Genomic DNA, 11958 nt, shown 5'->3' with positions numbered 1-11958 from the left:
TGTAAGCGGGCTCTAAAAATTACTATTTTTATGCTTACGTGCAGCGCAAAGAAAAAACGCACTATGACACTATGCGTGTACGAGAGATGGACCATTTATTGACGATGATATAGTACATGTTTATGTGCTTATACTATTATACAAGTTGATCATTTGTTAGCTCTTAGTGACACTGAAAATTCTTGAAACTAATAGTTAGTTCTTTTATTGACCTTGCTTGTAGTGCAGGTTTAGAGCAAAATTAATATATTTGTGTGGGTATTGTAGCTCTAATTTATTACTTAATTTACTTTTAAAAATCTTGATTAAATATATAATACCTATCGTTAACATAATTTAAGAAAGAAAGAATTCCTAGTTTCATGAATTATCCTTGACTTTATTTAGTTCTATAATATATCAACAACTTCTGCTTAACTTTTATTACATCTACCATGGCCATCCAATTAGCATCTGTCATTGTTATACAATTTAGTTCTAATGACCAAATTATCCCTAGGACAAAAACCAAAATATCATATTTTAATTGTTGGCTAAAATTTGGAAGTTCTCATCCTAGAGACATTTTAGTTATTACAATATAGGTTGTGTAACAGGGCGGAACCAAAAAAGTTTAAAGAGTAGAGCTAAGCTAATATATTGTTAACTATTTTTAAAATTTGTAGAGTAATTTAACATATTTTTAAAGGGATTATGAACCTAGGCCTATGGCAGGCATAGCTGCCCTAGGCCTGGTTTCGCCCCTGGTTGTTTTCTTTTATCTGATTTTTTTGATACATATTTAATACTCTCTGTTTCAGGTTATAATTCGTTTTAACTTTAGTTAAAGTCAAACTACTCCAAGTTTGACAAAATTTATAGATATATAATAACATACAATACCAAATTAGTTTTATTAAATCTATAATTGAATATATTTTCATAATATGTGTGTCTTGGGTTGAAAATGTTACTATTTTTTTATAAACTTAGTTAAACTTGAAGTAGTTTGATGGTGACAAAAGTGAAAATGACTTATAAACTGAAACGGAGGAAATAGTATAAACAATAAAATTAAAAACTACTAATATTGAGAAAATCTACTTCTTGACAAAAGTGATATGATGAAATTTCATGTAAAATCTTTTTGTAGAAAATGTGTCTTTAACCGTTTGAAACGTGCACATAAAAATTGATAAATACCGTAGACTAGAAGAACATAACCTATAATGGTACAATGATGACAAATTATAGAAGTTTAGCAAAATTCGATAGTAAGTTACGGGACTGAACAAAGTCAATAGTAAATCGTAAATTATACCAAAGTAAGCGATACACACGTTAGATTTTCTGTTAAAGAAAACCTAGACTGCTCTCTAAAGTCTCCGAGAGCAAAGTCCTTCAACGGCCAACCTACATTGTTCGCTTCAGTGAGCACTGAGCAGTCAGCCACCAGAAAGGACTCGCCCGTTGCTGTGCCGAGAAATTTGCTATTTTGCTGTGGGTTTTACCTTTTATACCATTTTAGATTTGGGTTTCTCTAAAATATTATTATCAAACAATGGCATTTTTTTTGCCATTTCCTCCTTTTGCTCTAAATTTGAAATGGTTTTCTTCTTTTTAATTTTATTTATGACCATTTTGTCTCTGTGGCTAGCAGTCATTGGATCTTTAGCAAAACCCAATTTATATCACGTCGGTGCATCCTATTAGTAAATCAATTTAGATAGATTTATCAGATTAGGATATTTTTTATCGGTTTAGTCGAATATGTAGAAATCTTTTTTATTATCACAATGAATCTTAAAAAAAAGACTTTGTATCGACTAAAGTATATACTTCAACTTTTATATACTTCAACTTTTATGCGCTAGAGCTATAGCTAGTAAACATAAAATATGGTACGAGCTTTTATGAAATGTTTGTGTTCGTTATTTTTAAAAGAATTTTGGACGACTGTGAGCTAGGCAGGGGGCGAAGACAGGGGCAAAAACGTTCGAGGTAGATTTAAGAAAAGAAAAATCCAACCCATAATTACAACATACGGAGAAATGACAAAAAAAAATAAGATGGTGTTTCGTAACGGCATTTTAGCGAAACTCATCGAAGTGGTAAAAGGTTAATTATTCCAGAGAACGGCAAAATAGCAAAAATCTCTGCTGCGCCGGCCGGCCCAATCCTCGCCGCCGCCGCGCGCTTTCGCCACCCCAGCCACCGGCCATGCCGTCCCCAGAAGACGACCCCGCCGCGCCCGTGGTGGAGCTGGAGCTCCCGCTGTGCGCGCCTCCCCCGGGCTCCGCGCCGTTCGACCTGGAGGCGGCGGTGTGCAGCCACGGGCTGTTCATGATGGCGCCCAACCGATGGGACCCGGCGTCGCGCGCGCTGGTGCGCCCCCTCCGCCTCGCCTCCGACCGCGCCGCGTCCGTCGTCGCCCGCGTCTCCCGCCACCCCGCGCGCCCCTCCGACTCCCTCCTCGTCTCCATCCTCGGCGCCGCCGACTCCCTGACCCCGCTCGACCAGAGCTCCATCCTCGTAAGTGCTCCCATGGTATTGGATAAATTCTCTGGTAGTAGGGGTTTAGCACGTGTTTCCGATTGGCGATTGCTGAGGGCTTTGGTTTGGTCGGCAGGAGCAGGTGCGGCGGATGCTGCGGCTGGGGGAAGAGGACGGGAGGGCCGTGGCGGAGTTCCAGTCGATGCACGCCGTGGCGAGGGAGGCGGGGTTCGGGCGCATCTTCCGCTCGCCCACGCTGTTCGAGGACATGGTCAAGTGCATCCTCCTCTGCAATTGCCAGTTCAGTTTTCCTTCCCCCTTACCTTTCATCGCTACATTTTGCATGTGTGCGATTAGACATTCCCAGATTCTCCAATGTGGCAATGCATTCACTAATCTAGATCATGTTCGCAGTTGATAAGAACAGGTTATTAGCCTCATGCTTGCTTCACTAGGAATGTTTGCAGGTGTGCGATGTGCCGTTGTCTGAAACATTTCTTCGATAAAATAATGAAATAAGATAGGATAAAAAGAATTCCAAAACAAAGCACAGGCTATGCGAATGTGTGAGTGAGTATAGCTGGACTGTTTAAGAATTGTAACAAACGTTGATAAGATGAGGTGCATTAGAATGCACTTCTAGTGCTTATAATTGTATCTGCAGGCTATAATATTGTATACAACCGTGCTGTTTAACTGCAGATGGACAAGAACCTTGTCAATGTCTGCTGCTCTGTGTGACCTCCAATTGGAGCTAAGATGTTCATCTAGTACTGAACGTTTTCAGTCAAGGACGCCTCCAATTAGGGAATGTAAAAGGAAGCGCAGCAACAAGCGGAATGTCCGTGTGAAGCTTGAAACAAAATTTGCTAAGGATGAATTGGTGTGCCTTGAGGATCCAAATCTAGCAACTGGCACTAGCAATGACACAACAAATCAGCAAACATATGAGAACTCGTTTAGCCTGCTTTCAGCTACAAGTGAAACAGGCAGCACAGCTGAGGTCTCATTGGATCATTCAGAGCTTAAACTGGGAAATGGTCTTTGCTTGGAAGATTGTGGTGGAGATTTTCCTATCCCTGAAGAATTGGCAAACCTTGATGAGGACTTTCTGGCGAAGCGTTGTAATCTTGGGTATCGAGCCAAACGAATTGTAATGCTTGCACGAAGCATTGTAGAAGGAAAGGTATGCCTAGAAAATTTTGAAGGAATATGCAAAATGTCTGAACCAGCATTAGAAGGCCTATCAGCTACCCCGTCTTCATATGAGAGATTGAATGAGGAGTTGTCCACAATCTCTGGATTTGGTCCTTTCACTCGTGCCAATGTGCTCATGTGTATGGGATTTTTCCACATGATCCCAGCTGACACCGAGACAATTAGACATTTAAAGCAGGTACATTTTACCATAGTATCTTGCTTTGAGATTTCTAAGATTGTCAGGTTGATAGGTTTCAATATGTCATGTTCACGAGTTGCCTGAAAATTTGCTGCAGTTTCACAAGAGAAAAAGCACCATCAGTTCTATTCAGAAGGAATTGAATGATATCTACGGCAAGTATGCCCCATTTCAATTCTTGGCATACTGGTATGTCCTTTCTCATACTCCGTGGTATTTAGATTGACATCTCTTTTATGCTGACAAAATTCCTTCATACTTTGGTCCGGAACAGGTTCGAGCTATGGGGCTTCTACGACAAGCAGTTCGGTAAAATCAGTGACATGGAACCGATCAACTACGGACTGTTCACCGCAAGCTACTTGAAGAAAGCAATCGCCAATAGCTGAAAACTTGCATTCAATCAACGCTCGACTTGTATTTCCCCTGAATTAACTTAACTGTCTATAGGATAAAAAAGCGTCCCTTTCTAACATAGGCACATGTTTTGCTACACACCTTGCATAAAAGTCAGTTGTGTACAAATATTGTAGCCGTAAGCACTTATTTTGCTTCTATGTACTACCCCTTCCATTGGAGATGTTAAAATATTATCAGTTGAAGGGGTTAGTTGTTATATTCCACAATCAACAGAAGTACATTTCTGTAACAAATATATCAATAACACTGTGATCACTTTTAAAAGTAAAGCTTCGTACTTGTAAATAAAAAAACATTTTTACATAGATTAACAGCTGCCAGCATGTAGAAATACCTTTTGGTCCAATACACATTAATCAGGTCATTCATACAATGACCTCAAACATAAAAGCCCATAGACTACGAAGGGAATTTACACGTTAATAAGGCTTATGTTTATGTTGGATACATCATAATAACCATCCATTCTTTTTTAACAGAATTGATCCAATCAGAATTGCAATTCCAGCTACCGCAATTGTGATGATCAATTGCTTGCAATGTAAACCTTGAGGGGGCTTGGGCCGTGCTGGTTGCTCTTCTGCTGGATAACTCTCTTCTTCCAGCGTGCTTCTGTCACTGAAATTTAAATTATCCAAAAGGTGAGCTAAAGTTGCTTTTAATATATTTACTGGTTGCTACCAAAAAAAAGTAACACATATGACTGACTAGTTTTGCTGGTAATCAATGCTAATCTAACTGCAGCCTCCTCTTTTCACTTATGCTTATAAGCCAAAAATTTGAATTTTAAAACTTAAATTTGGAGTTGCTTTTTTCATCATAATTTATTTTCCAACCTTTGTTTTTAGATAGGCAAGAACATGTATATAACAGTTTTACCCATAAAGTAATTTTTAATCCTCAATAAGCTGTTCCACTTATGTTTAATACAAGCCAAAACATGAGGCTACAGAAAATTATGTCAACTTAAACGAAGTAAAGTGCATAATTTAGAAACATGCTTTTACCTTGAAGATTCTGAAGCAACATTGGGGTGAGAATGGAACTGGATTTCATGTCCAATCAATTCCCGCAGTCTGATGTACTTCCTGCAAGGCTGACAATATTCTGTTCGATTTCCACACACATCCTGTACCAAGTTACTAGCATAATTAGAAAAGAGACGGGCTATACTTCTATAGTTGTATTTTTCCAAAGAAAATCGAATGATTGTCTGGTTTGCAGAATAGTGGCTTTTGGTGAGAAACATAACTATACCTGGTGCTCAAAAATATCGGCTGCAGGCAGCTCAAACTCACAATATTGGCATGCGAGCATCCTTTGTGGGCATTGTAAGCCTTTATGTAGATCCCATAGCTCACGTTCTACAGTTTGTTGGCAAAGTGAGCATATCACCTGTGTTCATAATAAGATTAGGGATGCTTCAGATTAAATCCGTAATACAGACACTATGGGAATATTGAAAGAGCAATGTGACAGCGGCAACATTCTGAAGAGCCATAACAATACTCTGGTTAATATTAAAATTCATTAACATACCGGAGCATGGTTCTCATTATAGTGTTCATCCATTAGCTTCCTTGGAATCATGTCTCCACAGTGTTCGCATTTTTGAAGGTTGCGCGCGCAGTGCGCAGAATGCAACTCGATGTTTGGAGATGGAATTTCTCGATGGCTGAAGAATTTGAGGAGAACCATGTCAATCATCCAGGTAAAGTGCTCCCAACACCATGACAACCATACTACTACCGTTTAACAAGCAAGGGTTGAATAAAAAACTTGAGCATTTTGCTTGCACACGGAAAGAAAGGCAGAAATTGATTGCTTGAGTTTTTTTTCCCCTTTCAGAACAAAAAAAAGCTACCATTGTCACGATATAACTACTAGTAGTACAAAACTAAAAGGGTTAATTAGATTCATGCCATTATAAATTTATATATCATCTTGGCAGCCAAGAACTTCAACACTGCCTCCAGGAGTAGCTGTAACATTTAACTGCGATATCACATCCATAGCCTAAAAATGTTGCAACAAGCCAACAAGCACATAACTAGCACGCATCAAACAAGTAGTACCAGCACAGAGAGAAAGAGAAAGGCCAGAAGGTTACCAGTTTGCGCAGGTGGCGGTGGTGACGACGGGATCGGCGGAGCCGGCGGCCATGGCTTGAATCGAGAGTGGGTTACCGGCGGGATCCGCGACGAGCAGAGCAGCCGGAAGCGGCGGAGAATCGAGAGTGGGTTACTGGGTTTCGCTTCGTGCGGTCTGGTCGGCCGGCGAGGTGGGTTTGGTGGGGAAAAAGAAGACGGGTTGGGGAGAGATATATCGTAGAGAGTAGAGGAGACGGAGACGGAGACGGAGTCGGATGTCGTGCCTTTTCATGCAGCTGTGGCCTCCTTTTTCGGCTGTATCTCTTGTGTCGACAGCGTGGCGTCCCTGACCGGGTCTCGGGGCCCACCTGTCTGTCCCTATTCAATGCCCCGTTTTATGAGCCGCTTCTGTACGGCACCGCTTGCTGGGTTGGGCCCAGGTTTCGGAGCTTTTGGTGCTGGATCAAAAACCACTCGTTATCTTCGAATTTTGCGGAAGCCGTCGATAATTTGATAAACACTCTAGGCATTCACAATGTCACGTGAGATGGAAGATAATACGACAAATGAGTAAATGAAGAAAAACGAAGAAAATTATATCTTACATAAGACCTAAAATCTAATATAACGAGAGATAAGTAACATTAGATTTTATATGAATTAGTAGTGTTTGCGTCGTAATAGTAGTGTTTAGTACTATTTTATTTATGACACGAAGGATATAGAAATATGATTAGTGTCTTGCATCAGAATTGCTCTGGTTAAACTTTTATTGAAAACTGAACTTTATTAACTGAGCGGCTTGTGTTGTCAATCCGTCCAAAAGTTCGGATTGCCTATAAGTTTTGTACAATCTGGTTGGGGCATTTGGGTTTGATGATGTAGAAGACCGTCTTAAATAACTACAAAAGTAGTTTATCTTTTATATTTAAATTTAAACCACTAAGAGTAGGTACAATAACAGACTATAAGTTAGCTATAAACATATTTTAAAAAGATAAGAGAAAAGAACAATGAGTTATAAATTTATAGCCAGCTACAACATATACTCTAAGACGCAATGTGAATATGACATGTGAGATCATGTATTAATATGTAATATATGCTTTGTAGGTAATTATTATATGAATTGACTATTAGATTATAGATTAATTAGATCTAGTAGTAGTTGGCTATACTACTGAAAAAACATACGTATATAAATTTTATCCATAAATTGTTGTTTGGCCGTTAAGAGCCTAAGAGGCATTACGGATTACAATCAGCCCAAGTGAAACGTTGATGCCGGTAGAAAGAAGGCCGTTTAAAACGAGTGTAAGCGCAGTGGAGGAATATAAAGGCCCGTTTACGTAACATTAAGCTAACCAGTTTCGGCCTAATCACAGCCATGCACATATACGCTTACGGCTCATGACGGCCCAATAACATCTCAACAGAGAAATATCAGGGCCTAACTTGCGTACATCTTCCGCATATTTACTGGGCCTTCCATCCATAACTATAACCGAGCCTTGTGGGCTCTTATAACCCATTCATTATCTTTTCTTTTTCCAGTTTTCACCTGTTTATTGTTTAATAATTATCATTATTTCCAGAACCAACATATAAATTTGAGAAAATAACATACAAATGAGTTATAAAACACATCATATGTGAGGTTGGCATACAAAGATCTGGACCCCATATGCCAATAACTCATCCCATGATATTTTTTTTCAGCTCTGATTTTAACCATGATACCAACCAATTTGATCCTTGCTGCAGTGGGCTATAGTGGTACAGTAGAAGTGAAGACATTCTTGGGAGGGAAACTGAAAGTGAAACTGTTCATACCAAACGTTGTCGTCTTCACAGGACAAATAAACCCACACAGGGAAAAAAAAAGAAAAGAAAAGGAAGAGCCGAAGCAGACGTTAGCACTTAGCAGATGCTATCTTCAACTTCAAGTCAGCGGCTCAGCGTGTTTGTACCTCAAGTGACCATATTCCCTGTCACGACGTCGATGTCATTTGGGCAGCTTCACACCTTGGAGTTATTTCGGCTAAAATTTCACTACTTCAAGTGTCGTACAACTGGATATGCATGCAGCAGCCATTAGAGAGTGGTAAGGTAAGGGAGGCTAGTTCGATGTTCGAGACGATGTCCCCTCGTTTGTTCAAAAATCATTTATGTAGTGATGAAAAATTCCAAAAAAAATCCTCTGCGTGTGGAAAATATACATGTATCACTCCACAAAAGTCTTAGATCTAAACTCAACTCACAAAATGATCTAGTATAAAGAGAGGTGTGGTTGTTGGTGAATCTGTCATCTACCCCACTACTAACTTCTTCCCTTTTTTAAGAAAAAACAACCGAGATATATATATTAAACTATTTTTATTAATTCTAATTTGACAACATGCTAAGAAAATTTTTCAATAAAATTCTGTTGCGACGCATGAGTGATATGCTAGTATGTCAAAAAAATGAAATGAATGTATGAGTATATAGTCACGGTATTGTTCACACCTGAATTTCTCTCTCTTTTTTTCCCTCTCAATGTGTAGGTAGAATTAAAACTTGATTTTTGATGGAGCGATTGATGTTACTACACTCTATATTATTATTGTTATTATCAGAAATTCTCATAACTATTTGTATTGGATTTAGAAGAGACATGGGATAGAATCCATTCCTGTATGGTGTGCACAAGCCATAGCCTTTTTCGCCTGCAGAACGAGGAGGATAAGGAGCAGGGATCGCGAACTGCAACTTGTGTATTATCTGACGGTGAGATTCCACTGACCGTTGCCACCTTCTATCCCATCTCTCTTCTTTTAATTTATTATAGCCTTTGTGGAATTCTAGGTATGGTTGTGATTGACTTGCAAAGTTAAAAAAAAAAATTGTATATAACCATTGGTGGTTGATGAGTGTATCCACATAATTAGCTAGACGAACCTTCTTCGAGTAGAGAAATGGGTGTTCTTGCATCGAAAAGATCGATTTTTTCGATCACTAATTCACTAGGTGATAGTGGCGTTGTGTTGCAGCTGTCCAAGCGTGAAAGGTAGAGGGTAGTAGAGCTAGCTTTATGGCCACCAATTAGCAGTCTTTATTGACGCTAAACAAAAGCTGATTACTATGTTTCAACCAACCGGAACCTCAATCCAGGCTGGAAATTAGGGTAAGCAGCCTCCTAATCGATGAGACTAACCTGCCAAAGTTGCACAAATTTGTAGTGTTCTGTGCATGCATGTTTCAGACAGATCCTCCTGTGGCAGCAAGCTGTTCAAAGCTCTTGTCCTGCAAGCACCAACTCGTCTCTACCATCAACCACAAAATTGCAAAAAAAATTGAACACCTCAGAGTGTAGTAGTACAGATGCAGTGTAATTTGATCTCTTTATTGAGTATATATGCACATCAAGTTCAGAGAACTGAAATTTGTAAAAACCACCATGGATCACAAGTACATCAATTCACAATCTAATGCAAAGAATTGTCAGGTCAAGTCAGTATGTAAACAAGAAGAAGAATGGGAAAAAAAATGTGTAGAGCTATAATAGCATATGGGAGTAGTTAATTTGGTTAACCAAACCGCTGGTCAAAGAGCGAACGGTTGATTGATTGCTCACTGGTGGCTGTCTCTTTGCCGGCGCCGGCGCCGGCCGCCGGCGAGCAAGTATTGGTGAGCTTTCACCAGCTCCTCCCTGAAGCGTGCCAGGTCGAGCCGGACGTTCTGCCGGTCGAGGTAGACTTTCTTGGTCACGTCCCAGCCGCGCTTCCCGACGCCGGCGGGGTCGGTGAGCACGGGGTCGCCGGTGGGGTACTCGCGGGAGAGGGAGCTCTCCTCGGGGAGGATCTTGTAGCCGACGTAGCGCAGGCCGAGGCGCGCCGCCGGCTCGCCGTAGTAGGCGCCGGCGGCCCAGTCGGTGCCGAGGGGCACCACCTGTATGAACACCTTGCCGGGGCGCATGAAGAGGAAGTGCGTCATGGCGGCGCCGTGCACGCCCACCATGGCGTCGCTGGCGTTGAGCTCCCGGTATATCTTGCACAGCTCGGTGGTGCGCTCAGGGCGGATCACGCGCACGTCGAACCCGACGTCGGCGGCGAGCGCGGCCACGTCCGCCTCGTTCTCGATCACGCGGGACCCCGTGCGCGACACGATCACCAGCCTCGGCCTGTCCGGCGAGGCGTGCTTCGTCGGCGGCGCGATCGGCAGCGCGATGGAGGTCGACTTGGCCGTGGCGCCGCGGCGCTTTCGAGCGGCCCGGCGCTCGAGGCGCTCCAGGTACTGGATGCGGCCGCGGTAGGCGTCGTCGAGGAGCGTCCGGAAGTGGCGGATGCTCTTGCCCTCCGGCGTCTTCTCGGGATCAACGGTGAGCTCACCGTGGATGCGCAGGCCGGCGATCACCTCGGGGAAGCAGTGCACGCGGCGGTCGGCGGTGAAGTCGATCGGCGGGAACGCCGAGAGGCGGGACACGACGTCGCCATACTTGGTGATCCACCAGTCGTGGTACTCGAGGATGACGAACACCACGCGGCGGCGGAAGTGGTTCGACGTCACGAACAGCGGCAGGATGCCGTCGTTGAACTCGTGGTACACGTTGCCGGTGTACCCGCCGGTGGAGAACAGCACGGCGGGGACGTCGTGCACCACGTCGCACCGCGCGGCGTCGCCGGGGGACACGCGGCGGAGGCGCACCTCGTCGATGGTCGCCATGACGTTCGCCTCCCACTTGCGCGTGTACGGCCGTATCCTCTCCTCCTCCCCCATCGCCGTCGCGTTCCCGGACGACGACGACGACGACACGAGCTGGAACGACGCGCTCGCCGAGTGCATGCGCACGTCGCCGCGCGCGAAGCAGATATCCGCGCGCGTGGACGTCCGGTCACAGCAAAGGCTACCATTCCCCATCCCGGAGCACGCCGCGGCCGCCGCCGCCATCCCCTTCGCCGCCGCCGCCGCCGCAGCATCGCCGCCCTCGTCGGAGTGCACGAACGAGAAGAACGACACGGGCGCCACGAACAGCGTCCCGACGGAGACGAACGACAGCAGCAGCAAGCCAAAGAAGCGTCGCATGCTGAACGCCCTAGGCTGCACCGTCTTGCCGCTCTTCCCACCACCACCACCACCACCATAGTCATGGTAGTAGTACATGACACGTCGGCCGCCGGCGCCGGCGCCGGCGCCGCCCTTGGGAGGCGAGACCTTGCATGAGACCTCCTGCTCCTGCTCGCCCTTCCTGAACTGTAGGATGTAGATTCTGTGCTGTTGCACCATGCTTCTCTTCTTCTCTTCTTGGCTTGGTGCAGCTACAAAAAGAGAAGGTTTTTTGGGGTTTTGGGATTGTGATAGAGCAGCAGAGGTGAGAGCCAAGGAGAGCTTAAATGGCTCAGAGAAGAGTATAAAAAACTAATGGCGGTTAAGAGGTTGAGCTATGCTAGAGCAACCCAGCCAAACATCACTGATGGAACATCTTTCAGCATCTGGGTGGGGCCCCCGATCGGTAGAGAGCATCTAAATGTGAAAAAAATCTGTTCATATGGTTTTGTTATATAACTGTTTAGTCACATATATTCGTTTACTAGTCAA

At 43.5% G+C, this 11958-nt stretch overlaps 3 protein-coding genes across 3 annotated transcripts; 1 reads left to right on the top strand and 2 right to left on the bottom strand.

The window, feature by feature from the left end:
* Positions 1 to 1905: 1905 nt before the first annotated feature.
* On the top strand, positions 1906 to 4276 carry LOC102715777. The gene is made up of 5 exons (XM_015838992.2): positions 1906 to 2511; positions 2609 to 2772; positions 3175 to 3868; positions 3969 to 4060; positions 4146 to 4276. The coding sequence occupies exons 1-5, from the start codon at positions 2200 to 2202 to the stop codon at positions 4258 to 4260; spliced, it is 1377 nt and encodes a 458-aa protein (XP_015694478.2). The 5' UTR covers positions 1906 to 2199; the 3' UTR covers positions 4261 to 4276.
* Positions 4277 to 4543: 267 nt separating this feature from the next.
* Positions 4544 to 6622, bottom strand: LOC102718192 (XIAP-associated factor 1-like). The gene is made up of 5 exons (XM_006657996.3): positions 6402 to 6622; positions 5831 to 5966; positions 5549 to 5686; positions 5299 to 5420; positions 4544 to 4909 (listed from the first exon to the last, which is right to left on the bottom strand). Exons 1-5 carry the CDS (start codon positions 6452 to 6454, stop codon positions 4741 to 4743), a joined length of 618 nt encoding a protein of 205 aa, XP_006658059.2. The 5' UTR covers positions 6455 to 6622; the 3' UTR covers positions 4544 to 4740.
* A 2714-nt stretch (positions 6623 to 9336) lies between these two features.
* LOC102715499 (xylan glycosyltransferase MUCI21-like) lies at positions 9337 to 11746 on the bottom strand. Its single transcript, XM_040525805.1, has one exon. It carries the CDS (start codon positions 11644 to 11646, stop codon positions 9994 to 9996), a length of 1653 nt encoding a protein of 550 aa, XP_040381739.1. The 5' UTR covers positions 11647 to 11746; the 3' UTR covers positions 9337 to 9993.
* Between the last annotated feature and the right edge of the window lie 212 nt (positions 11747 to 11958).

Source organism: Oryza brachyantha, chromosome 7 (assembly GCF_000231095.2).
Source record: "Oryza brachyantha chromosome 7, ObraRS2, whole genome shotgun sequence".
NCBI classification, from domain to species: Eukaryota; Viridiplantae; Streptophyta; class Magnoliopsida; order Poales; family Poaceae; genus Oryza; species Oryza brachyantha.
Note: the sequence above shows the minus strand (reverse complement) of the source record. Positions and strands in the feature narration are given on the sequence as shown.